Source organism: Pygocentrus nattereri, chromosome 10 (assembly GCF_015220715.1).
Source record: "Pygocentrus nattereri isolate fPygNat1 chromosome 10, fPygNat1.pri, whole genome shotgun sequence".
In the NCBI taxonomy this organism is placed as follows: Eukaryota; Metazoa; Chordata; class Actinopteri; order Characiformes; family Serrasalmidae; genus Pygocentrus; species Pygocentrus nattereri.
The window spans coordinates 33,217,264-33,244,644 of NC_051220.1; the positions used below are offsets into that span (position 1 = coordinate 33,217,264).

The 27,381-nt window shown below is 38.4% G+C and overlaps 1 protein-coding gene across 1 annotated transcript in view; it reads right to left on the reverse strand.

The window, feature by feature from the left end:
- Positions 1–607: 607 nt before the first annotated feature.
- LOC108423483 (peroxidasin) overlaps positions 608–27,381 on the reverse strand; it is a 69,317-nt gene continuing 42,543 nt past the window's right edge. The window contains exons 10-23 of the mRNA XM_017690803.2: positions 26,732–27,004; positions 26,305–26,421; positions 25,122–25,280; positions 22,429–22,541; positions 20,893–21,049; positions 19,103–19,211; positions 15,667–15,824; positions 12,427–13,930; positions 11,732–11,866; positions 11,444–11,652; positions 7,283–7,397; positions 6,982–7,108; positions 5,136–5,249; positions 608–2,986 (exon numbers count right to left, since the gene is read on the reverse strand). Of these exons, the coding sequence (XP_017546292.1) occupies positions 2,852–2,986; positions 5,136–5,249; positions 6,982–7,108; positions 7,283–7,397; positions 11,444–11,652; positions 11,732–11,866; positions 12,427–13,930; positions 15,667–15,824; positions 19,103–19,211; positions 20,893–21,049; positions 22,429–22,541; positions 25,122–25,280; positions 26,305–26,421; positions 26,732–27,004 (3,425 nt within the window). The 3' untranslated portion in view covers positions 608–2,851. The remainder of the gene's footprint in view (positions 2,987–5,135; positions 5,250–6,981; positions 7,109–7,282; positions 7,398–11,443; positions 11,653–11,731; positions 11,867–12,426; positions 13,931–15,666; positions 15,825–19,102; positions 19,212–20,892; positions 21,050–22,428; positions 22,542–25,121; positions 25,281–26,304; positions 26,422–26,731; positions 27,005–27,381) is intronic.

Here is a 27,381-nt window from a genome sequence, read left to right on the forward strand (position 1 = left end):
TTCTCCTCTCTCAAAGCTGAAACCCTTGATTTGAATGATTTTCTGAAGGTGTCAGTTTTGGTGGTCTGCCAGGTCTTGCATGGTTGTTAGGAGTCCTCTATAACTCCTATAACTTAATACCTTTTCAAGTGGATTATGTAATATATAATCTCCTCATAAACATCTCCTGAAAAATGTATAACTTACTTAATGGCCATTTTGACTGGAAATTAAATAAATGAAGGATGTCTGACTTTGGCACAGTGCTGTGTGTCATGTGAAACAAAATGTGCCTTGATTTCATGTAGATTCACAATATTGAAATTTAGGGATGAAGTATATTCACAAGCCAGTCAATTTCTTTCAGCAATAAAACAGTAGACTTAAGAAGGTGGAATATATTGTACCCTTTTCTTCACGTGTTGAGTGAGAAAACAATCAGACTTACACTTCATTTCCACAGTGGAACTGAAATTTAATAGAAAACACGTTTTGATGTAGTATTTTCCATTTTATTGGTGTTAACTATTCTTGGCCTTTTTGACTGTGCATGGCTTTTATGTAATACATCTGACTGAGAATGAAGTAAGTCTGGATGGTTTTTGAAAGAGCACAGCTGATTTTTTTTTTTGTCAAATGTGTTCATTTATTATTGTTGAGAGGCATACAATACAGTGCAAACAATCTTTGGCAGAAGTACAATACAAAATACTAGGCAATCACTTTGACCACTTGCGTCAGTTTGTTCAGTCTTGTGGGGCAGTGCATTGGAAAATGAGCTCAGTTGGGAGGGGGGGGGGGGCAGAGAAAGGGCTGAAGGACAAAATCAGCACTAAGAATATTTCTAAGTATGAGTGTACAGAGATCACAGATGAACAGCAGACCCAGGGAGGGGAGAAAACAGAGCAAATACATAAACCTGGAAAACACTAAATTAATACTAATAGCTGTTGGACTGTTCAGTAACACAAGGCTGGCAATACCACTGTCCAACAACATCTAGATTATTATTACTTTCATCTGGCAAAGGATATCATATGCTGGCCAATTAGAACGCAGGGAAGAAACAAAGAAAGAAACAAAGAAAGAAAAAAGAAATGAAAAGAAATGATAGTAAGCAAGCAGAGAGAGAACAACCAAAGAGCAAGAGTGGTCACCAGTCACAAGTGGTATACCAGAGTATCAGGAAAACTGCACACTTGTAGGAGTGTGAGCTGTATATGTGCCTGTTATTGTTTGATTCTCAGTTATTCTTTTGGGTTATACAGTATTATTCTTCTTTTTCACAAAGAAAGGAGATCTTTTCCAAGTCGCTCCACCCATCCCTCTCTTATCCATATGGCTTAGATTACAGCGCGAGTAAGGTCAGAGAGCATCACGCTCTCAAACATGACATCAGCGCTGTTCACATGCCTCCTGCTAATTCTGGAGACTGTGGACAAACGTTCTCACCTTCCAACAGGCGAGAGATGGAAACGAGAGAGGTCTTGAAGTCATGTTACATACGGTTAGGACATGTGATTAAAGAAGGTAGAAAAGAAAGAGGGAGAGAAAGTGGGAATTGATCCATGTGCTGTCAGGTGCCCAAACTTGAACATAACCCACTATTTTGTAAAGTGGATAAAAGAAGAAGGGTGGGCAGAAAAGAAAACCAGGGAAATGTAACAGGCCTCTCCTAAGACCAGGTATGGCATAAGGGTGAAGAGGAAAAGAAGAATAACTGGAGACGGTAAATGATGCTGACAAGAGCACGATTTTGAGGCTTGTACTGCACTGTGGTGAGGCACTGCATGGTACATTCGTCTTCAAACAGTGTTGGAAAGCCTGTTCAAACAGAGAAGGAAATAGCTGGCAGTGGACTACCTTTCTGGAACTGGCTGGAAATACTGCACTGGTCAGTTAGCAAGATGTGTTTAAGAACATTGCAAGTTCCTGATGGAACTGCAAACAGATCTTTACCTCAGCTACCACACCTCCGTCCCTGTTAAAACCATTTATTGTTAGGGTAAAACAAGGAAATATGAAAAACACCAGATGCTGACCAGCAATCACTGCTAGAAACAAGCACTTGGTGATCAGTAGACTTTCTTCAATTACATTTTTTCCCCTAGATATTCACATTATCTTCACACAGAGGTTGATACAAAAGTGGGGGTATGTGAAATATGCATATATTCAGTAAATGATAAAAGCACCATAAACATTTAGTAAAAGCTGGAGTAACTCTAATCATTTCTCATATAAAACGTCTTACGAGTAATTATAAAACCAGGAATATGCCCCAAGGGCACATTATGAGTGTATATTACATTTTTGCATACTGTGTAAAAACAAAACATTAAAAAAAAGGTACAAAACAATACTTTTTAAGGCTGCATGAACTATGTGTGTGTCATTACCGTAGGGGGAGTAGCACCATTAATCTGGCATCTCTAACCTGAGAACGCTTTTTAGAGACTACATGGCTGATATCGGTTTCTTTGTAGGATCCCTTCAAGCTTGTTTTGCAATGTAATCCTCTCCTCTTCAGTGCATGCGTTAGGGCAGTAACTGTCAGGCCAAGACCTCTGGAGGTCTCTGAAGGCCTCTGGTCCCTTTGGTTAGGCCTGATGGAGGAAGAGAACATCCTCTATGCATCCATCCGCTCATCCATTCATCCATCCATTTTATTTTAAAGGCTGATAATGTGGCAACTTCTCTGCTCTTGGCAGAAGTGATGCCATGCCAGGAGATATGGAGAAAAAAAAAAAAAAACCAAAAAAAAAAAAAAAAAAAAAAAAAAAAAAAATCAGAGAAAAAATAAAATCGAGGCATTTGAATGCGACGGGCCGCATCGATTGGGTCTCTCTCTAGGATGATTGGGGTCCTGAGGTTATACATGATGTTGCTTGCCCTGCTGTTTTGATGGTTGAGTGAGGCACACAGGGCAACAAGCACCTTTCAGTGTCTCAGGGTTTGGACACGATGCTGGGGGACATCTCTCCACAACACACGTCACCTGGGCCTCCTAGCAGGGAAGAAGAAGATAAAGGTTGAATGTCAAGTGGCTCCCTACTTTCTATATAGTGAATATAGTGATCTATGAGTTTTGGCTATTTCAGCCAGCCAAATATGGAATATTTGACTTCTTTACCCAAATATATCTGGAAGGGAATTGTGGACACATGGTTGAATAAAAATGTCTCTTTGTTAGACATATTATGCAATGTTTGGGTGCAGGAGCCATTATTTTAAGACCTATATAGTGCACTATAAAGGCATTAGTGGGGCATTTGAGATTCAGCCATGGGCAATGAAGGGAGAATAAAAAAAATCTATTTACAGTCACCATGCTTCACTGCATGCTTTTACTGAAATTCCTGAGAGGGTATTACATTAGCCAGTTTTACAGCCAAGTGAAGCCAGACAGAAACACCACTTGTCTTTTTGATTAGACAGACAAAGATACAATGGATTATCAAAGTTACTCAGAGAGAAAGCGATACGGGAAAAGGTTTGGAATGGCCAAGAATGTCACTTGGCATGTGCTTAAAGGGCTAGTCTGAATCTGTGGCAGCATTAAATCCTCTCTGGGCACAGAAACAGAACAGAACAGGAGAAAAGTGTGTGTATCAGTAAGAGACACAGCTGATACTAAGACCTCCCACACACAAAACTACTGACTAGCACTGGCGTGGGGTTGGCATTCACACCAGGCAGACAAAAGTCTGACTGAACAAAGTGCCATTTGGTGCCACCTACAAATGGCATATGAAAAGTAAGGCCAAGGGTGGGTGATACAGCAAAATTTTAATATCATGGTGCTTCAATACATTTTCATTATACAAAATATGCATCACAATGTTTTGTTCTTCTGAGATTTAATAAGTTGGATAAAAAAAAATAGCATCTGTAGTGACACATATAAACATATAATAAAAATAAATGCAACTAAAATGATTTGCTGTCCAATGTTTTATAAATTGCACTAATTCCAATTGAACAGACCTTGTAATCAATGTTCTTTAAGCACTGATATACACAATATGCTCAGAAAAGTGTACTGTGGCATAATTTATCACAATAACTGTCATATTGCCCACCCATAGCTAAGGCACTATAATGTTACTTCAGATGTGTTTGTGTGTGGAATCAATTTCCAGGTGATAAATAGAGCCACTGTAATGGAATTAGCCCACCTGTATTGGATGGACTGTGTTTCAAATACATGAAAATTAAAATAAGCACACAGATGGGATTTATTGCCTTTTACTTTTATGCATGGTGCACGCAACCAATTACGCTCGCTCCACCCTCCCTGCTCCAGATGGAAATTTTACTGAATCCAGATGTTAAGGTGAAACCTGTGATTGCAGGAAACTTTGGCAATGACACAAAACTGTGAAGCCTTTGTTGAGCCCAATTTCCCACTGCTGTAGAACAGTTTCCAGATTTAACAGTGCATTAGTTGAGAAGACAATTTGGAGTACACAATGATAAACCACTGGCCAACCATGCCCTGCCTTCTATATCAGGTACAAAACTGGCGTGTAAACAACAACATTCTACTGTTTGGTCAGTTCTGTCGTTTAATATACAGAAATTTTGTGTAACAGGCTTATAGTACATTTCAATCTTACACTACATTATATTATCAATTTTCAGATGGTGATCTTTCAAATTGGAAACACCCCAAGAAACAATATAGATAATAAAAACTTACATATTAAAAAGATGTAGGGATAATGAGGCACAACCTAACGCAGGGTAAAACTAGGCCTCTGAAGGGAAGCAATTGGGGGAAGTTTATATCTCCCCATTAGACTCAGAACAGTTCATTTTTGATGTTTTTATGCACAGTTTCATTAGAAACGTAGCATAAATATTCTGTAAATAAAATCAATCTTAGTTTCAGCTGAATTTCTGTTGAATGTTTTGTAGCTAGTGGGTGTTCCAAAGTTTACATTATAATTTCTTTTAGCAAAGATGTACAGGTTGTGTGTACATAATGATTAACCTTACTCAAACACATTTAAAATGAATTAAGCAAAACCCAAAATGCATCAGGTTGTGCCCCACTCTTCCCTATTGTGGAATGAATCTCCAGCAAACTGTTTTAACAGGGCCTACTCCAAAGCATTGCTGAACACTGTATAGAGAAAACGTGCTGTACATACTTTGCACTCGCATGTGGTGCAGGGGTTTTTCTTCCAGCTCTCTCCATGCCTCCGCTCTCTTCCTTCCTCATCAGTGCAGTCTGTCTTACTGAGACGGGCTTCAAGTCTTTTTATCTGTGGGGCAGATGATGCCAAAGAGTGAAATTCTTTGCCTCGGCATATCCAACTGAATTAGTGCAGGCCACAGGAATATCTTTGGGGAAACTAAAGTACGTCTTAAAGTTCTATCAGCATGAGGCCAAGCAGCGCTGCTTAATCCAACAGTTATTTGTGCTTTAACCTCAAGCAGAGCAGCCATCTGTAAATAATTTCCTTTAAAAATGATAGAGGGGCACAGTAAAAAGACAGGTCCTTGATTATGAGGCTCAAAATAAAAATCACATATTTGAAGTTCTTAGTTTAAACGTGACGTAAGACGTGAGTTGCAGAGCCATTAAATTTGTAACTCTGTAAATGAACTAAAGCCATGCGTTTAAAACGCAGATTCCCCTACAGTCCTCAAAACTCGGCTTAAACGCTCCAAATGTGCAGTGCTATCGGATACACAGTTAGGATATCCTGTTTCAGTTCAAACAGCACCAGCTCATACTGTCAACTCTCTGAAATAACATTGTCCTCAAATAGAGTAGCTTCCTGTACAAAGGGTGTCTTATAGTAAAACATATGTATGGTGCTGTCAGATATCACAAAAAAGAGATGTAGTAAATGTGGAAATACTTCCAGACCTGTGAACCCCAGCAGAATTACTGTATAATGTGTATTTTATTGATATTGTTATAAGAAAACCTCATTTTTATAAGCAGATATGGAAGAAGAATACAAACACACTATATTACAATTTACACATATATACATTTCTATGTATTTATATTGCAAAAATAAAAAAGTAAAAATATTCTTGTGCAAACTCCACCTGGTGTCATTTTAAGACACTGCCAATGGTTGGGAAAATTTCATGCATGGTAAAATTGTGAAAGTCCTCAGGGAGCACATTGTTAAACAACACTTACTTAAATGGAATAAGGTACAGAGGCCTAGCAAAGACCATAAACAGTACCCATAGTGAAGTATGTAGATGAGGGCATCATACAGCCAACATACAGTTAAAAATAACTAGGCAGGCTCCTGACTTGACTTTGAAATTATGAGCCCAATTGAAGACAGTCTGCCAAGAGAAACTGGCCTAAACTGAACTACAATGCTGCAGAAACCTAATTACCAACAACAGCTTTGCACTTAAGTACTAATGTGATTTCTTGTGGTGTCTGAGTACTTTTTCACTATAAACTTAGTTATTTAAATATTTCTTTGTTTATGCTCATAAATGCATATTTTGTTTTATATTTGTAAGTATAAAGACAAAAGGCATAGTGTGCAAATCTGAAGTGGATATACGCACTGGACGTACATTAAATAACAAAATGTCTGAATATGTATTTCCTCTCACTGTATATCTAACATATTGCCACTATATGAACAAAACCTCATATCTCCAAAAAGGTATCTTTAAAAGAACACGACCGTAATGTAAGGTAATGTAAACACACAACCTTAATGTAAAGTTTAGGAAACAAGGAAACAATTCTGCATTTTTTAGACACACTTCTGTTGGTCCATTTGTCACAAAACTGACACAGTATTAGTGGCAGCTAGCATTTTTTAAATTATGTAAATAAATAAATAAAAATATAAAAAAAGACCAATATGGAGATGTGTTTTGTTTTGACAGCAATTACACATTGTATTATTGCTAGAACTAATCTTCAGATTAATTTCAGTATAAAGTTGCCTGTGCAGCATAATGTCCGATAGAGAACACCACCATGGAACAGACTTTCAGCCTCACCTGCTTTCGTAAACTAGTGATAGTCTTCTGCATGTCAGTGACAAAGTCCTGGAACTCATTTAGCGAGGGTTCAGTGCTTGACTGTGGTGCGAGAGTCACATTTACGATGGTTCTGTCTTCTTCAAAGCTGAAAAACAAATCAGACACAGTATATTAATTTAATCTAGAGTTACATTTGATATGGGGTAAAACTTCAACATGCCTACATTCCATTGAAGAGCATAACTGAAAACCTTTCCTAAAACCTTCAAAGGATTTCTAAGATAAATTACTTGCAGGTGGAGCTAAAAATAAGTTTTACCTGGGATCATTTTCAAGCTTTCCAGAAGGTTTCTCCTCTGCGTAGCTGTGCTCCACAGACCTCCGGCCTCTGAAGTGGTAGGACAGGGCATTGAACTGACCTTTAGTGCGGCAGTCTGTGGGTTTAGTCACAGATGACCTTTACTCAGGTTATGAAATGAAAACAACACTCTCTCATGTAGAGCTAAGGCAACAACAGCCACTGTTTATATCATCATATCTATAAAATGGCAACTTTACAGAAGACGCCAAAATCATTCTTAATTTTAATGTACATTATTGTAACTAGATTTTATTTCTCATTTTATTTTTATGGACCACTTTCATAGGTCCATTCATTATTAAAAACTCATATAATGTTAAGGGAAACGCGTGTAAAAAAAGTTTGGGCGCCCGTGGAAATTACATTTTGTTGTTTTCCCAAGAGAAAATAAGTTAACACATCACTACAAATTTTAATACATGCACACGGTTTATTTGCTGAATTTAACATCTTTAAAAAAATGTTGCCAATGCAAGATATATTTTTTCCAGATGTAAGCAAAGAAATTGTGCATTAAAACCGCAACATTTAAGTGTGTTCTCTGTAGAGGGTGTGTTAACTTATTTTCACTTAGAAAATAAAAAAAACTTGTAATTTGTTCATTTGCATATGATTGTACGGAAAAACATTTGCAAGAAGCATCAACAAAATAGCTTCTTTATAAACCTTCACAGACATTCACAGATCTTCAAATTATATTTGTGGGCGTTCTGTACGTGAATGATGTGTGGATCACAGCAATGCTCAATGCTTTTATCTGGCAGGGCAAAACTTGTCTCAACGCATCAGTGCAATAAAGGCACTAATGTAAGAGAAACAAGAAAGAGAATCCTGTCAGCAATACGGCTTGTAGTGAAAAGCACTAACACTGAAACACAGAATTCAAAGTCACCTTTGAAGCATGACATCTGCAAACACATAAATCCCCCACAATCAGCTCTATTAAAGAAGGATTTATATGTTTCATCATAAATCAAGTGCTGTCTAAAGGCCAAGTACATCTGAAATGTAGTTAACATCTCCTGCTACATTATTATAAGAATGAAACATATAAGGGGAACCTATCTTTGGTTCCATGAGTTTCAAACATACCTGTTCTTAAAAAGTTCTCATTATAGTTTTAAAAATGATCTTGGAAAGAAATGAAGATGCTAAATACTTCCCCTTTCTTTCAACACCTACACAAAGAACACATTAAAACTAAGTATGCACACCTCACTCAGTCCATTTATAGCCTTGTGAATGAATCAGTACTAACAGTTCATTCCCACTGACGTCTCCGCAGACAGCATTCTGACAGGATGTTCATAGTTTAGTATGTGTGCCTTTCCTATATTTAATTGTGCTGACAGCTTAAACTCTACCCACAGCAGAAAAGCATTAAACAATACTCAGAAGTTTTACATTTTAATGCAAAAGTCTACAACTAATTTGTTTTTAAAGGGTACTGATGGATGTCAAAGTCAATTTAAGTGTTAACAGAAATGTGCTATTTGTATTAAGTAATATAAGCAACAAACACCACAATACTAATACATTTTCCAATACATTTTTGTCTCCTGTTTCTCAACATAATTTACTTACAACAAGACTAATTCATTTCAAAAGACTAATTCACTAATTCATAATTAATGTTTGCAGATTTAGTTTGAAATCAGTGATGCTGTACAATCCAATTTAAATAGAGAAGCTGCTTGATCAGATACCCAAGAGAACAAAAGAATGAATGCGATCTAATCCTGTATGAAATCTAACATGTGACGATGCCCCACCTACAAACAGGCCCAGAATTGATCCTGGGTAGGCTTGTCACAATTATTACATAATCTACTGACTGCAATTATTTGAGATGACCACAATTATTAACCCAGTTTTTAGCTTTACTGAACCGAATGAATTGAGTGTGTTTTCCTTTGTTGGGCTGAGGCAAATACACTTGAATATGTAGAAATGTACTGCTCTGTAATGTGTTTAGTGTTGTGTTATACGTCATTATATTCTGTATTGTGTGTGCCTGTACTGTGACTGTATTAAGAACATTCTTCTGTCTATTCTTGATTATTCCAGTAACACTTTATTTGAAGGCTACCTACATAAGGGCTTCATGACGCATTCATAAGCGCTGAATAATGCGTTTATGAAGCACTACTTGAACATTTATTAAGTGCTTATGTCGGTTCTCTCAACCTGACATAAGATGCTTTATGAAATATGTTTTTTATGAAATATGTTTTATGAAAACATATTTAAAACACTATACATAACTATATATGTCAGCATTCTTAAGACGACATTGTATTAATATCAGGTGAAATATGCCTGGAAACCACCCCCTCTTCCCTCCATGGCATAGATAAGATGATTGATGCAATTATGTATAGTGTTTTAAATATGTTTAGTGCTGTAAATATGTTCAAGGTTTATTCATATTATGTCAGTACAATGTCATTTATTTCATAAAACATCTTATGTCAGGTTGCGAGAACCGACATAAGCACTTAATAAATGTTCAAGTAGTGCTTCATAAACACATTATTCAGTGCTTATGAATGTGCTATGAAGCCCTTATGTAGGTAGCCTTCAAATAAAGTGTTACCATTATTCCTACATGGCCATGTTTGTCACACCTGATACTTGACCTGCATAAGCTGGGTCTGTTCTTGGCATCAGGCCAGCTATATAATTGTGTTAGCCAAATGTCTTACAGGCTAGCTGTTTGTCTGTGGCCTGCGCTGACAATGAAATAAACTTCACTGCAGACAACAGACTACATCCCCTGGATCTCACTGAGGGTTTGAATTTCTACAAATAAAAGAAAGGCAAAAACGCATTTATTGAGACACATTAGGGGACTTATATTAGGGAAGCATAAATTCTAACATTTTCAGAGGGCAGTGGTGAGTCATGTTTGTTTATTTCAACTCGACACAACATATTGCTTTAGGCCACAATGACTGCAATTGATTCCTGTACAAATGAACAAACTCACTCCATCATAATCTATTACTTCTGTATGTGATTTGTTCTCACTATTTACATTCCCTTATGTTCTCTCCCTTTTGTCTTTGATAAATCTAGACCTGTGGTTCTCAAATCTGGTCCTGGATTACCATTTGTCATGTACATTTTAGAGTTTCCCTCACTCCCATTAAATCTAATGCCACCAATCAACTAATTAGCAAGCCCTTTCTGGGCTGCAGCATGTGTTAGAGTAGATGAAACACTTCAACATCCAGGGAAGTCACTTTAGGACCAGAACTATCCAACAGTCTAGACAATTCAGGTCCCAGAATTTTGCCTTTGACTCTGCTTTTATAAAAAACAAACAAAAAAAAGCTACTATATGCTACACTGCTAAATTCTGCTAAAATTTTAAATGCAAAATGCAGTGGTGGACAAAAGACAAGTCATAGTGCAGAGCAATGTCAGTACGTGCAGTTCACTCATGTAGAAGATATGTAGTAAATCTTAATTCCCCAGATGCCATGACCGGTAGTGAACCCCATGGTGCCATTGCACACGCTTGAGCAATCAAAATATGAAAAAATGTAGGGCTACTTGTGAGCTGGAAACTGGTTTCATTAGGACAAAGTAAATAGCTAATTATTTGTAATTGCTCGCACTCAAGATTTGACAGGGAAATTCACCACAGAGCCTTGGAGTCAGTTGGGTTTCTGCTACTATAATATATTGTCTAAGGCAAGAATAACTCATACAATTTTGACACTTGTGAATAAAACTAATCTTTACAAGACTAAACACCCAATAAATTGTGGTTTTGAACAAACTTCAGTGAGTGCATAGTTAAAATGTCTCGCCCAGGTGCTGATGAAATCTGCAGTTTAAAAAGAAGGGATGGATTGCACATGTACCCTGATGCCTTTATGCCCATTGCTGTGGTGACAAGCCCTTCTGCAGAGCTCTCACATGAATGCACTTTCCAATGAAACTCAAAACACAGGGGCTTTAGCTAAACAGCACAGCTTGTCATCATAATCACCAGCCATAAAATTACCTAGGAACGCCACCACATAATGAAATGTAAAAAAAGTGCAGAAAAATGCAGTGTTGACATGTGTGACGTGTTTATACAGGCCATGATCTGATTTGTTGACATACCTTCACAACAGTCCTGCCACATGCGCAGGTCTATCTTAGGAACATCATCACAACTTCCAAAACCATGAGGGAACTCTGCTACAGCAAAGACATCAGACTGTACGTGGGTGATGTTGTCCCCATTGTCACACAGGACCCGGGCAAGAGATGCCTGCTTCAGCTGTGTTAACTGAGCTGCACTAAAGACGCCAGGATTCTCATACCAGAACCTGCACAAATAGGAAACAGACTCATATGAACCACCTCAATCAGAAAAGCAGTTGATCTGTTGAGTAGTCAAAAACTCACCTGTCACCATCTCTGACACGCTTAAACTGGGTGGCCAGTAAACACATCAGGGTGGGCCCCAGTCTGCTGCCAGGAACAAGGTCCTCTACCATCAGAGCAGGAAACAGATCCATGTTCAGGGGTGTGCCATAGAGCCTGGAAACACACACAGCCAGTCATTGTTCAGCAGCAGTAAAACCACCCGAACGCACTTAACAGGGAAGTACCGATATGGCAATTGTGGGCCGTTGCTGATATCTGATGTGTGCATATCTGCTGATGGCAATACAATGTCGATATGTAAGCATGCATGCAATGTAGAAACTGGTACTACATCTACCTGGATAAGCATTAATTCTTTTTTTTGTAGAGGGTTATGAATACAGTAAAATGAATAAATGCAGACATTTTATTCCAGCTGTGGCCTAAACATTCTTCTCTTTCATTTAAAAAGGAAAAATCACACAATTATGCTTACATCATTTATTCCTTATCTCAAATGCAGCTAATAAGCCTGCCTGAAGTTGATGCTAAAAGTGTCAGAAGCATGATACTATTAGGTGACCTGTATATTCCATTAATCATTAGGTACAATAGCCTTCAGTGCTACAAAATCTGTGACTGATCAACTTCATTAGGCAAGACGGAAGAAAAAAAGATTTTTCACAGCAGGATTCCTTTAAAAGTTTACATAAGTGAATTCAGATCTCGTTTACCTCTGCAGTTTCTCCCGAACTGTGGGGTTTCTAATCTCATTTCTCAGGTCATTGAATGTCTGTGCCGAGGTCAGGTTGCAGAACACTCTGTAGTCGTTATATGGGGGGATACCGTGGTCACGACCTCGCTGGACATTCATGGCTGCAAGGTCCAGGGCCACAGCATGGGCCATAGAGAAGAGACGCTCGGTCAGTTCTGTGTTGAGCAACTGAGTTGTTACTCTCATCTTCCCTGCTACACCGAACAGCCCCCGTAGCAGAGGGTCTATACCTCCTTCATTTACGATGCGGAAAGGAGAGAAGAAGGCCTTGTGTAGAGGTATGTGGCCCTGTTGAATGGGTTGAAAATTTTCGTCCAGCCGATACAGAATAGGGTTAATAAGGGTGTGTCCAAAGCGGAACGCGGCAGTGGCAAAGGCGTTGAAGACACCAGCATTGACGTTGGGGTCATAGCCTCGGTAGTCGCCCATTAGTTTCAGGCCTGCTTCGCCTAGTATTTTTGGCAGCCAGTGGCTGTAGGTGATGTGCTGCATTTGGGCTCCTACTATCTTGCGAGCCTCATGGTAGATAGTGTCTCCGTCCCAGTGCGGGTTGAGCCGTAGAAGTTCGGCAGCTATGCGGTTGTGCTCACGGAACCACACTGTGTGCATAGCGGTCAAGCCTAGCTGCTCATTAGCCCTGTGGTCTCCAGCCAGGAAGCATGGGATAGGGCTTTCATTCTCATCCCGCATGCATTCAGTGGGGGGTCCAGTGGCGAAGGGCAGCAGGGCTTTCCCAGTGCGCTGAACGATGCCTTGTCGCAGCTGACCACGGTGGCCTGCCAGGTCACGGATCTCCTCTGCCTCATGCTGTGAGCTTCCGTACACGTTGGAGGCATCAATGTAAGATGTTAGCTGGTTGATCTGTTCACGTGGGTACACAGAGTTCATGAGCAACGAGGTCATGCCACTGCCACATACAGGACTAGACCGTGCAAAGAACATGCAGCGTGCCCCGCCTCGCCTCTGCCTTGGGTCATTGGGTGGGAACATGATTGGAAAGCAGGGAGGGTCATTAGTACACACCGAGGTGCAAAGCTGACCATCAGAGAAACGGGACTGGCTGAGAGCAACTACAGTGGAGTCAAGGTCATGATCCAGGAACTGGCCCCACTGCATGAGCATGTGTGTGTATCGATCATCTGGAGTGATGGTCTCCGTACCAATCATGGTGGTGGAGACGAGGCGGGGCAAGGGCAAGGGGAAGCCATTGAGGTGTCTCTCCGTGGCCCCACGTGGCAGGTTGAAGCCATTGTCATAGACAGACTTCAGCAGCCTCTCGAATGCAGTGAGCGAGGCACCCCACATAGGGTGCTGCAAGTTGTTGCAGGTGCCGTCGTGGCTGCGGTACTTCTGGTGGAAGCAGATGTCCGAGCAGTTGTTGAAGCGGCGGTGAGCCGTGCAGCCGGACAGGTTGGCGATCATGTCCAAGAAGTGGGGTGACACCAGATCATTGTAGCGGAAAGCTAGGAGAGGGTTATAATAAACATTTAGGCACAGAAATGTTCCTCCGACTTCCTGTACTGTGTTGAAGTCTTAGTCTTAAATGTATATTTGATTGTAAAAAACTAAAATATATTAGAATGAATACTAATTAACATTACAATTCCAAGTGGTTTCACTTCTTCTTGATGCAGTTCTAGGCATTGCATGGATCTGTTAAATTCTACCACCAGCATATCTGAATAACTTTTATGAAGCACAGCTTACAAAAAATACAATAAAAATGAGTAGCCAAATTACCCACCCATTTCAATACTGGTTTAAACATACTCTCGTCCACTTGGCTTAACCATTTCTCCTTGAGAAATGATGCCATCTTAAGGGTCAACTTCACAAGCTCAAGTGAAGGGTGTTAGATGAGCCTTCAGATATTTTCTGATATATTCAGTGTTGACTTCAGAACTTGCCCATAAAACACTGAGACCAGACACACCCCTCCTTTCAAATCCCCCAAGCTGTTGAACAAAGCTATTTATAAGCAATAAAACATTTAAAATGCTTAATGTTTCAAAATTATATTAATTTAATTTATTATATTGGCCTTGAGGTTACTCCATCTGCTATAGGTGATTGCTCTGCTAGCTTGCTAGTTAGCAAGCTAAAGGTTACATGACCAACAACGACAAAAAGCAAGGCAATACACCACAGTTCTATGCCAAAAATGTATAGCCAAACAAAGCCATTTTCACAAAATTTGTATGCCATCTTCAAAATTTATAACTAAACAAAACATGGAGAACTGATTAGCGCACTGATGTTAACCTAGCCATGGGTGACTCCTCACTGTAGCTTCCTTTCCTTGTGCTCCATGTAGCCAGTGGGACAAAGTAAATAAAAAGGTATTTAAACTGGGCCTACTTGTTGGATGCTGCATTTAAATAATGGCCAGGTTTGGACAAATCTAAGCCAACAGACTGACAAACTATAGTTTTATTGTTTACTAACAAGCATTTTACCAAGTAAATAGATTAATTTTCTCAGGTGACCTAAGACATCTGTGCAATAGTAGGACAAGATATAAACTGAGCATATTCCATATTGCTGGTACAAATATTATAACTATAATGCATTAGTGGAGAAGCTGCACAAACTATGTGCTCCTAGCGACATTGTATCTAACTGGATAACCAAGCTCTATAAGCTGTATAAGAAAGATTTACTACACATCCAAAACTGATGTGAACAGTCAGCTGAGGATCATGATGACACAAACTGGAACTCGGCCTACTCCCTGTTTTACACAGTGAGCGAGTCTGTATAGGTGGAGTATCGGCTTTGCAAATATCTTTTTTTTTTTTATTTTCCCTTTCTGTTTGTCTGTGTGATCAGGCTTGCACAGTAAATAAAGCTGCATTTGAATTGTATGAAAGTGAAACAATGACTAAAGTTACTACAGTCCAAACAGGCCCAGCTATTCAGTGCTGACTGGTCAAAATGCTTATGCTATGTCAGGGCACTGTGTGACCACGAGAGCTCGGCTGTTGTCATAAGCAGTAAAAACAGTGAGGCCTCCTCTTGGCGGTGCAAAGCGCCACAGTGTCCAAAAAGCTGGCTGAACTTACTGCCCTTTTAAACATAACTTTGCTACACACTTATGAACAAACTCAGTAAAATGCTGCCAAGTTCCTTTTAACGAACCAAAGTGAAAACGACAAAAACAAGCATGATCGCAATATTCAACAGACGATTGTACTCGTACCTGTTCCATTGGTGTCCACCATCAGACCCTGGTTGACATGCCTCTGAATGAGGAGAAGGGTCTGCTCAAAGATCTCACCAGCTCTGGCCTGTTCCACTGTGTAAGGGTCCCGTGGATACCTGAACAAAGCCAGCAGCTCACCAGGGGTCCGGGGGGAGCTGCCCGAATAATGGAGGAGAAAGACAGGAAAAAAACAATATAAAAATAAGTGCAAGCATTTGTACTCATTTTCCTTCCAGTACATGCAGTACTACATACTGTGAATCAACTGTGATTGATGAGATGTACAGGTCTCTATGTGTTTGTGTCTATGTGTGTGTGGTTTTTTTTTTAAATAAATGATTTTGATGAAGTATTTAAACCTGTTAATGTATCAGAATGTCCTATTCACTCTCCAGGCTATAGATGTAAAATAAGAAGCAAAAACTGTTTTCATTTCAGTGTTTCTGTGATGTCACCTTTACATACGGCTGTTCAGCCTACAGCAGTTTAGCCCCGTCCATTCACACATGTTAAAAGGAGTGTTTCAGCATAGGCTGCTTTCTGAATGAGGCATAATACAGCGCAGCCAACCAGAACTGACCTCATGTACATATATCAGTCTTACAGGCGCAGGGGGAAAAAAAAAATTGTTTGATTCTAATGGATAAACAGATGTTGGAAAATGGTCATGTAAAAATTAATGATGACTGCTTTTGGTACATAAAACCATGCAAACGTCATAAGAGAACCTCAGGGAAAAAAAAAAAAAAACACGCAAGAAAAATGTACACGATGCCACAGGCAGCAGGGGACACAGCAGTCCAGCTGTTAGAACTACTAAGATGCAGAGAAATTGACATGACTTCTTTGCTAACGCCTCTGTTTAGGTAGAATTATTTAATTCTCTGATCTGTTCTAGACACGACAGTGAGCATTCTTAATCATGCACTGACTCAGAGCAACAGCATCATTTATCATTAAAATGTTAACACAGTGTCAACCTGGGTGTGTTTTTATCTTTGATTTGCATCTAACCCACATACATTTTTATACATTACATTAATAAACACACACCACCCATAGGCTTTCACATGAAAAGACAAGTGACAGATGATGACTAAATGAACTTTTCCTTCTACTGACAAAACATGTATTAGCCTTGTAGGAATGCGAGGAGCCACTGCATGACCAGCTAAGGCTTTTTCCTTAACATTGATGGTGAAATTATTAAGATAATTAGAAGCCTTGTGGTCCACAGTGAGTGATTCTGGCAGTTAATTTGTCACAGGATGCCAGTAACGTCCCTAAGGCTGGACAGCACAGAGACTCACCAGGAAATTAATAGCAGAGCAAACCTCCAGACAATTATCACAAGTCCTGTAGATTATTAGATTAGGGCTGACTGGATTTATGAGTGTAGAGTTACCATTCAGTAGAAAGCAGACAGAGGGGAGGGGGGACATCACTATAAACCTATTACATTTTCACAGTCAAAAGTTATTATAATAATTACAAATGTTATATGCTGCACTAATCTGCAATTTGATCTACTTTTAAAAACTGATTTACAGATTAGGCGAATCTAATTGCATTCATATGAAATATAGGCACTACAAAATACCAAAAACAATGCATGTCAAAAACGATTAGTGCTTTAAGGGTGTGTTCACACTTGGTTTTGATTCAAATGAAAACTGGTGTTTGTGTGGTTCATTAGAACAAGTAAGAACACTGCCATTCAAACCCTGGCGCAAACCAAATAAGTGGACGGAGAGCCCTTAAGAAGGTCAGTTTCAGTCAGCTTCCAAATGAAGTCTGGTGCTGTGTGTTTCAAATATTAACGCAAAAAGACTAAAGATGCCCGTATGAGCCAAATACAGAATGAACTGTCGTCACCTCTCTACAGACCTTTTTCGCTTTGTGCAACAGAAAAAATTCTAATGCTCTTTTGACACATGTAGGCCTGACACTTATTACACAACTGTCTGATGTCAAATTTATCCTCCACAGCTTTCCCAATCATATGTTTAGACAACAACAAATAGAATGAAAAGGCTGGTTTTTCATCTGATGAGTTGAGACAAATATATGTCAGTAAAATTTCTGATTTGTGCTGCAGTACATATAGAGGGCAGAGGAGAGTAAGGTTTGTTTGATCTGGTGCTGTGTTGTTCTCAATTGGGAGCTAGTAAATATGGCAGCAACATAATTAACCATCCAATTTGACCACGTTAGGCGTGCAGCTTCAATAGCTTCATTCAATTAATAAAAAAAAAAAAAAAAAGACAACCACTGTTAATCACATGTTAATTACTTATATGGCAAATAATCATGACCATAATTGTGGCAGACCTAAACACAAGGCATTTTATCATCTTCTAATGGATAGTTATAGTTTTAAATCACAACTGAGAAAAAACAAGGCCTCACACATTAATTATATTATGTATTAGTGCACTATAAAATGTTCTGCTGTAAAAGCAGCCAGATACTTGAGGCCATGTGTTAGTGATTTCACTTTGCTATACATGGTGGGAAAACATGGTAACCACAGCAACACACTCACTCTTGTGCCTCTTATAGCTACAGAATATTACAAGGCAAAAATAAAACAAGACACACAAACATTTTTCCCCCCATATGATTTCTATTTACATCTCTTAGTTCGATGTCAGACATGTTAGTGTGAATGCTAAACAAACTAGAACTGAAATGCGACCTTTTCTGTATTTATCCAGACAAAAGAAACTGAACTACAAATCTAAACACACACTGAAACAAGATAATCCAGATAATTCCATCACATGTAAACCAAATCTCAGGGCATCACTGGTGATTCAGTAACCGTTCCACTAACAAAACCTATGAATACTATTTTATAAAAATGTATATACGTCTTTATGAAAAAGTTTTGCTTTAAAATTCCAGATTACATCATAATATTTGTACTGTGAAACTCCATTAATATCATACTGGAAAAGGCCAATCATATCATGATAAAAAAGCTTTAAGACAATTTTTATCATGTGTTTGTGTGATATGTTAATCACTGAGCTCAAAAACAACACCTGTATTTATGCACCTGCTTTCATATAACTTGCACACCCTCAGTAAGTGTTTCCATTACTTTGGTAGCTACTTTGGCAAATGCCTTGTGTGAAACGGAGCACTAAATCACTGAAACAAACCATCAGCAGTCACTTCCTTAGCAACACAAACAGTGTTGATGATCCAACACAGGTGGGTATGCTGTTTGACAGATGGCAAACACAACCCAACAGCTGGTAGAGTCCAAACAACAACTAGTTAGGAACGGTAAATGTGGGAAAGGCCATATGCCAAAGTCCAAGTGGTCCTGCTAAGTTCCTTAAACGTTACACCAGCATGACTCACAGGAGCGAGAAGTGTTTTTATATGCCTGGTAGTGCGATAACAGCAGAGAATGTGAGCTTACCCGTTAAAGAGGTGTCTTCTGGTAGAGTCTATAGCGCTGTCTACACTGCGAATGGCCTCTTGAATAGAAGTGGAGACAAATGGATCGCCCTCTCTGCTGACCTGAGGCACTGCAGAAATAAAGATAAATATGTGGCCATGAACACGATTTCTATAACCTTAGCAAATACAGTTTTCAGTCACTGCTTTAAAAGTATTATAACACTTAAAAAAGGTAACAACGATAGTCCACTTTCTTTACCAGACCACAGATATGGTATCTATAGGGACCTACAAAATGTATGTAAACGCAGACGAAATAATAGAGGATGCTTTAACATACCTGAGTTAACTAAGAAATAAAGGTACAGCAATGCACATTAATATAGTTTATATTAACATATAAACCTTAACTTGTCTCAAGACGTCATTTGTGATTGACTGACCCTACCAACAGAAACTATGACAAATGGGCAGAGGATGGATGCAGAAACACCAAATTGATGAGAAAAACCAGTACCAGCAAATGAAAACTAATGATCACCTTCTGTGAGCTTAGTGTCTCCTAAAATTTCGTGCTCGATCACATTGCAAAGACTACAGTTAACAGTTGACATATGTACTTAAGTCTGTACAGCAGGCTTTACATCCTGTAAAACTGCAACACAAAATAATCAATATACTGCTTGAAAGTCTTACAAGTATCACATTTTTGAGTGACAGTGAAAGGAAACCATTGTTAACTTGGCACTGGGTGAGTGAAAAGGATATTTAATAGTGACTGTTTGTACATCAAACAATAAAACAAAATGCACCATTGGTTTATTCATAAGAAGATTAAATATTTTCATATTGGAAACACAACATTCAAACACTGTCTAAAAATTTGGGCAAAAATGCCCATCTCTAGTTATAAAACATTGCTACTCGCACTAACGTTACTCTCTTCTGTTTTTCTCCTCATGCACCGATTCAACATTCTCACTTGGGCAAAAAAGAGCTGATGAGAGACAATTAGAGCCAACCGGCCAATACACGCAAACTGCGACGGTCGCTACTGGTGCTCACCAATGACCTGACAGCGTCTGATGGGCAACAGTTGGCTTGGTGTGTCAGAGCCCTAAAACAAACAGCTGAGGAAACTGGACTCTAGCAGGTGAGCCAAAAAGTAGCAGTCTAGACTACTCAGCTCTATTCAGTCATTCTATTAAAAATGCACACCATCTCCAGACTAAGAGCGTCTTCAAGAAATTGATTTCAATAAGAACATTACTTCTTACTTTATTTTGGTAGAAATGACTCTCATAATGACTTGAAGTCGTTTTAGTATGCCATATGATCTGTTGCCTGATATTTCTAACCATAACCTTCAGCTTGTTGTGACAGTGTAACATTAACAGGACCATCTAATAAAAAAAACAGACTTACAGTGGGCAGTGGGCCTAAAAAGCACAAGATTGTACTAAAGTAGTTAGGATAGTAGCAATGTAATGGATCATTCTTATGAGGGTCATTGAGTAGAAAAACAGCATTCTCTAAAGAATCTGTGTCTACAGTCTAAAAAATATATTGTAAATGATAAACACATCTAACAACTAACACTACTTTATACTTCACTGAGAATAACACTTAGAGATTTCTTATATCATTTGAGAAATATCACAAGGCAAAATTCCAAGGTTCTTCCAAATGTATTAATATGGTTCCAGTGGGCTAAGAAAAAGTCACAAACTGCAAGGATGAAGAGTTTAAGAGGCAGCCAAGTCCAGTAAAGACTGGGCTCAGAATTAACGCAGTTGGCTCTTACTGTACCTTGCACACTTAGCACCATGCTAGCTGATGAGAAGCCAATGGAGTTACGAGCCACACACTCATAACGACCACCATCAGCAAGGCCCACATCATGCACCTCCAGATAACCATCAGGGCTGATGTGGAACTTCCCACTCTCTGTCACCTGTACACCATCCTGCACATGAAAAAGTACATTTTTTGCTTTAAGTATTTTATGGAAATACATTTGAAATATATATGTGTTTTTTAAGAAGTATATTTTTAAAGTAATACATTCCGAGCAATACTTTAGTATGCTGTATAGAAATACACTTCCTAACATACTGAAGCATTTTTATTGTCATTTTCTTAAAATGTCAAGTTAATTGTTTACAATATATTAGTATATTCTAAAGTCATGACTTTTAAAGTGTGCTTTAGTGCATTTGCATACAGCATATTACTTACTATAACTCTAACTAACTACCAATCAAATACACATGTTGATACACTCAAGATGTTTCATATGTAGAAGAATTTGTCTTAATTAGTTAACTTCACTACAAAATAAGCTGTTCCAAGAAGTGGAAGAAGTACAAGTATTTAAGAAGTGAAAACACTTGTTGGTGAGAGAAATTTCAACATTCCTAAAATATAATTTATGTGTGTTATTCCTAATCATATACTGAGTGTATGCTTAACTGTGTTTTAAAGTACACATTAATAAACATACCATTCCTTGAATGCATTTAGTGTATTTAGTGACTTTGAAATGTAACTCAAAAGGCATTTAAAAGCGTTTTTAGTTGCAATATAATTCAATAAGTAGGACTGAAGTGTATCAATATGTTTACCAGTCTATTGATCATGTGTTCCAAGGGCAATAACGGTTATGTCTACAAATTACACATGACGTTTGTGAATTTTCTGATAAAAGCTATCAAAAGCACAACTAAATGCATTTAATATAATAATATATAATAATACAATTTAAATACACTCAAGTTGTAAGGTCTTCCAACACAATATAATTTGTATGTATTAAAGTATGCATTAAAAGTCTGTACTTTTCATATTAAATACACAAAGTAGACCTAAAAACATTCTTTCATGTTGTATGAACGCTGAATTATAAGGGTACAAAAATGCATCTTTCTGATGATGCTGAGTCGACTTCTTTGATTTTGAAGTATAATGATTGGCACTGGAAAAATAGCTGATATAGCTCACAAAATGTCACAAGAATTTTATACAGACTGTGTTTCCTCTACTCGAAAATAAACCCATGCACACCCATGAAATTTGTAAAATAAAGGGGATATTTGGGGGCAGCCTGGGTTGTAGCAAGAAAACATGTTTTCACAAATGGGTCACACAATTTGCATATATGCAATTCAAAGTTAGAAACCACAGTAAACACTACTTGGTTAATGACACTGAAAGAAACTCAGAACACTCTGATTTCCTAAATAATAGTAATCAAATTGAAATTACTGTCACGTCAGAGATTATAGCCCTCCTGGATAAACTGCCCAAAGTGCTATAGGCCAGTGGATCAGCCAAAAATACACTAACCTTGTTCCAGGTGATGACTGGTGTGGGCTCTCCCTGAGCACTGCATGGAATCTGGACATCCGTGCCAGACTCCACCGTCATGTCCCTTGGAGCATTTGTGAAAACAGGCGTTACTGATGATTTAAAAACAGGTGTTAATGATTACAGCGCGCAAAGCATCCATAGTGCATCAAGTTCCATAAACAACAAATGCAGATTAAAAGCTACACTCAGCAAGAAGAAACCTGCACACAGAACACATGTTTCGAGGTAAGTAATCAGAGTGAGGCAACTCGGGGCTGAGGTGATTTACTTCAAATAGGAACATGTTTTCATTGCTGTTCTAAACTAAGAAATACATAACACATCTAAACTGCCATTGAAATAACACCATAGCTTTTAAATGAGATCCATAACAACACCACAAATTTAATAAAATTTAGTTTATGTCAAAGTTATTTTCACCCCTCTATGCAACTCTTCTCTTTTGGTTGCTAGTAGAAAACTACTGTTTTACTATAACTAATAGAAAGTAACACATGAAAAGCATTCAATCCGGCATGGCCTAACTTTTGTCACAACCTCTTTTTCTACTACTCCCATGTCACCATAGGTGGAAACCCTGCCCTGGTTTACATGTTTATGAAGCCTGGCATTATGCAGCATGCACTTTGGTGTTTTGTGTTAACAACCATTACTACATGGAAAACATCTTGTCATGAGGGAATTATAGAGCCATGTGCTTTCCTGGGTTGTTCCACAAGCCTGTAATTTCAGTTAAGAGGTGGTTTAAAGTACACAGAGAGACCCTGCCACATGTCTGTCATTGAGACTTTATGGGGGCATTGTTCTTGTAATTGTAGCCCTCCTTTGTGAGTAAACGACAAATTAGCTCAAGGGGTTGGATCATAGTGAGCCTTTAAACCCCCTGACTCTGCTGGTGCTGAGAAAGTGCTGAGGTTCAGCTTTCACAGAAGAAGCACACAGAGTCTTTCTTTTCATCAGTCCACTCTGCAGATGAAAGCGTGACTTAATGCCCAACAAGCTTGGGGGATTACAGGAGTCATGGCATAAGGTGACATTCTATTCTTTTTCTAACATTTTTGTAACTTGAGGACCCTTCTAATGTTTACATGGGGTCAAAACCTAGGAATGTTCTAGGCAATATGTCGTCCATACTGGCTAATTGTAATGCTTCAACTTGTGATTCAAAAAGCATAAAAACTAAATTGGGTTTCTGTCTGCTTTACTGGTTCACTCTGGCTTATAATACTTAGTTAGCACCCCTTGGGGTAATTTTAAGAAAGGAAAGTGGAACAAAACAGTTAAATCAAAACAAGCTGGATTTGTAAGAAGTTGCTTAAGCACATAAGACCATCACTAAGAATGTATAGGTTTATTAAGTGTATTAATATAAATAAACATATAATTTAAAACTGTAATACATTTGAAAAAAATACCATGATGTTGTGTTTAATCAATACCACCCAGGACTAAGCTTGGATATGTTTTAAGTCAATATTTCCAAAGCAGCCCTGTCCTATAAAGTTTAGTCTTTTTTAGCTCTAATCAGATGTGGTATAGTTAACGTGCAGTGGGAGTAGGACTGGAAAACATTACTGCAAGTCAGTTTTATGCATTCTTCATGCCAAAAAGATGTATAAACAAAGAAATCATGTTTTGCTATTTATTCACATCAGCACATGGGAAACTAACTTAAATCGGCGAATTTGCATGAGTCATGAAGCTCAGGCAGCAGGAAATAAGTGGGTGGAATTGACACAGTCAATGTAGTTCTGGCAAAACAAAGACTCTGGTCTTTGGCCATCTTGTTGCTATCTTTAATCTTATTGCTTATTTCACCTTACGAGTGAACTATCAGACAAGAAGCTCTTACTTTGCTTGTTGCATTGTGTGTATTTACTCTACTGTGATTAAATACTGCCCAGCACAGTCTTGTTTAACTGCAGCATATGTAGTCTATGTCTTGGTTACTTGTAGCTCCTTGACTACCATTTTGTTTCACTGCATACATATAAATGTAACATTTACCTAGATGTACCTAAAACCAGGCACTTAAAAAGACAGATCCTCAGAGGACATGAGCCCATGTGCTTATCCTGTCAAACAGTATAAGTGTTGTCTTGGTCAGCATGTATAACAATTGTGATTTACATGGCCATTCTTCGAGGTCAACTTTCGCCCCGGGAATAGAGATTGTGAGTCGGCTCAGGTACCATAAGCTCTGAGGCACTCCCTCTGGTGCAGTACTGACTGCCTGGGAAGATTCTGCTTCAGTTAACTTCGACCTGTCACGAATGCACACATCACAAGTGCACTGGTAAATTCGAAGTTTGTGTTATTGGTTTTTAAAAAAAAAAAACCTTACAGCATGCTCTGTGGAGCGCTTAAAATGAGTTAAAGGAGTATCGTCTAAGTGCTGTGGATTAATTTAAGTTTAATCTATGTTCAGGTTTCACATTTAGCCCCCGTCCCCAAAATGTGCAAAGGGCAAGTCTAAAACTATCACTGGTATGTTTAAACCACCAGGGAGGTGTAAAGGGTCCACAAGTGAATGAAAACTCTGTAAAAACCACAGCTCAGACACTATGGTGCATGATGTGTGCTCAAGGTCATGTAAATATTAGTAAATATAGTGGATGTTCTATCAAGAGTGCAGATGGAAGATTGCTGGGTTAGAGATTAAATCTTACCTCTTTGTTGGATGTTAAGCTGCACAGCTGCTCCAACAGAGCCAACAGGGCTGACAGCCTGGCACTCATACTGGCCTTGGTCATGAGGTGCAACATGAGAAATACGCAGGGTGCCAGTGGACAGGACCACGTGACGTCTGTCTCCTGGGAGAGGACTACCTGTGACAGAAAAAGAGAAGTTTCATTAGACTGGATTCACATTCTGATATTTGCATTCTAGGAAAAAAACTTATTTTTATGCTTAAAATGATTAATAAAGTAATTGATGTGTGAGCAAGAATGAGATATAAAAATACATACGTATACATACAAAATATACAAATATTTCAAATAATTGTATTTAAAACTTAAGACTTTATTAATATTTCCAGGACATGTTATTAATTTTATTTTGCAGGTATTTTCTATGACCTTTCCAAATTTCCCGGTAATGTGGGAACCCTGTTTGATTTTTTTCCAGTCAGATTTGAGCCATTTTAATATACGTTTCTTGAACAGGTATATACTAGAAAAGTGGCCACACAATCACAATAAGAAGGTTTTCTGTGAACTGTCAAGGCAGAAGGATCTGGGCAATAAAGCCTATAATGTGAATGTAGCTAAAGTAAAAAAGTTCAAACTCTAAGTTCAAACATTATGAAACTATAGTTATTTTTATGCTTGTGCCTGAGAAGAAGCATGTAGCTATAGTTTCCATTGATTCTTTATGACTTGAATTTTTTTTTTTTTACGTTTTTTACATTATTTCTCACTTGTAGCTCATTTGAACAAACAAAGAATTTCTGTCAAGAGTGCAAATTATAAAATGTTAGTTTATACCACATTTGTGTTCTTAAGTACAAAAGATATAATATAATTTGACACTTATTAAACCTTGTTGCATGTGCAGTTTTGTTTTACAGAAAACTGTTAGAAACAAACAAACAGAAAAAGCCTGCAACATGTAAAATCAATTGAAGATAACTGAACACATAATGAACTATGCGTTTAATTATGTGATTACACACAACAAATATGTAATATAACTCAAACAAATGGCACAATGACAATAATAACTCTAGATTTCTAAGGATTAAAGGTGACTGCCTGAAATTCCTTTTGGTCATTTCTATATTTAGACTACTCAAAGAGTACATTCCTCCCTTAGGAGTCTTGCAGATAAGAGTCCATTATGTCGTCTTACCGCTGCGTGTCCAGGCTATGACCGGCTGAGGATAACCTGTGGCCTCACAAGGGAAGTCCACTGTATGGCCTTCAAGCACAGACTGGTCCTGAGGGGTCACTGTGAACTGAGGGACAGCTGGGGGAGAAACATGTACAGAGAGGTGCAATTGATTTATAGTTAGACTAAATCAGCATTAGTTTTAGAAGTGAGAGAGTAAACAGAATTGAACCTTTGTTGGTTTCTTTTTTTGTCTTTTATCTTGTTGCCATATATGTTCCCACTGATGCACAGCACTTCAGAGCAACTTTAACGAAAATAACATGTAAGAAAATTGATGATAATTAACTGATGTTAATTATTGTATTACACCAACACTAATATTATCCTTTCTTGAAGAAAAAAAAACAACAAAAAAAAAAAAACCTTTTCAAAATGCTGATCTTACCCTGCACTATAATGTATGCGGTGGCGTGAATGGTGTCCACGTTGTTGCTGGCGAAGCAGGTGTACTGGCCCCCGTCAGCCGGGTTAACATTCTGGATATAGAGACCCCCCGAGGGGGTGATGTTGATGCGAACATCGCTGGGCAAGGGACTGCGGTCTCCTCTGGTCCATGACACCCGTGGCTGAGGCTGGCCTGTAGCGCTGCACTCCAAAGTCACGCTCTCTCCCACCAACACCTCTGTGTTCTCAGGCTGAATCACAAAACTGGGCCGAGCTGCACAAGATAACAAGGTAAAAAGTAAAAGCAGGTAAAAACATTTTTCACTTTTGCTACAGAAATTAAATTTGTAAGTGATCTTATTTAATTTAATAATAAACAAGCTTTCATACAGCAGCTGCTGAGGGTTAGCTATAAGTCTGGAGTTAGAATGGCATTGTATGTTTGTTTAAGTGTCCTAATCTTATTTTTTAAGTTTCTTCTTTGCTGTAATGCTGCGTTCACATTACATGGTTTAATTGGTATAAATGTGACTGTTTGCCTAAGGTTTTGCCTAAATTTTACGTTTTCAAGGCTTGTAAACATAAAAATCTGTTCCAACGACCACTTATTGGCCATATGATGGCACGTTCTACTGAAACAGACCTGAACGT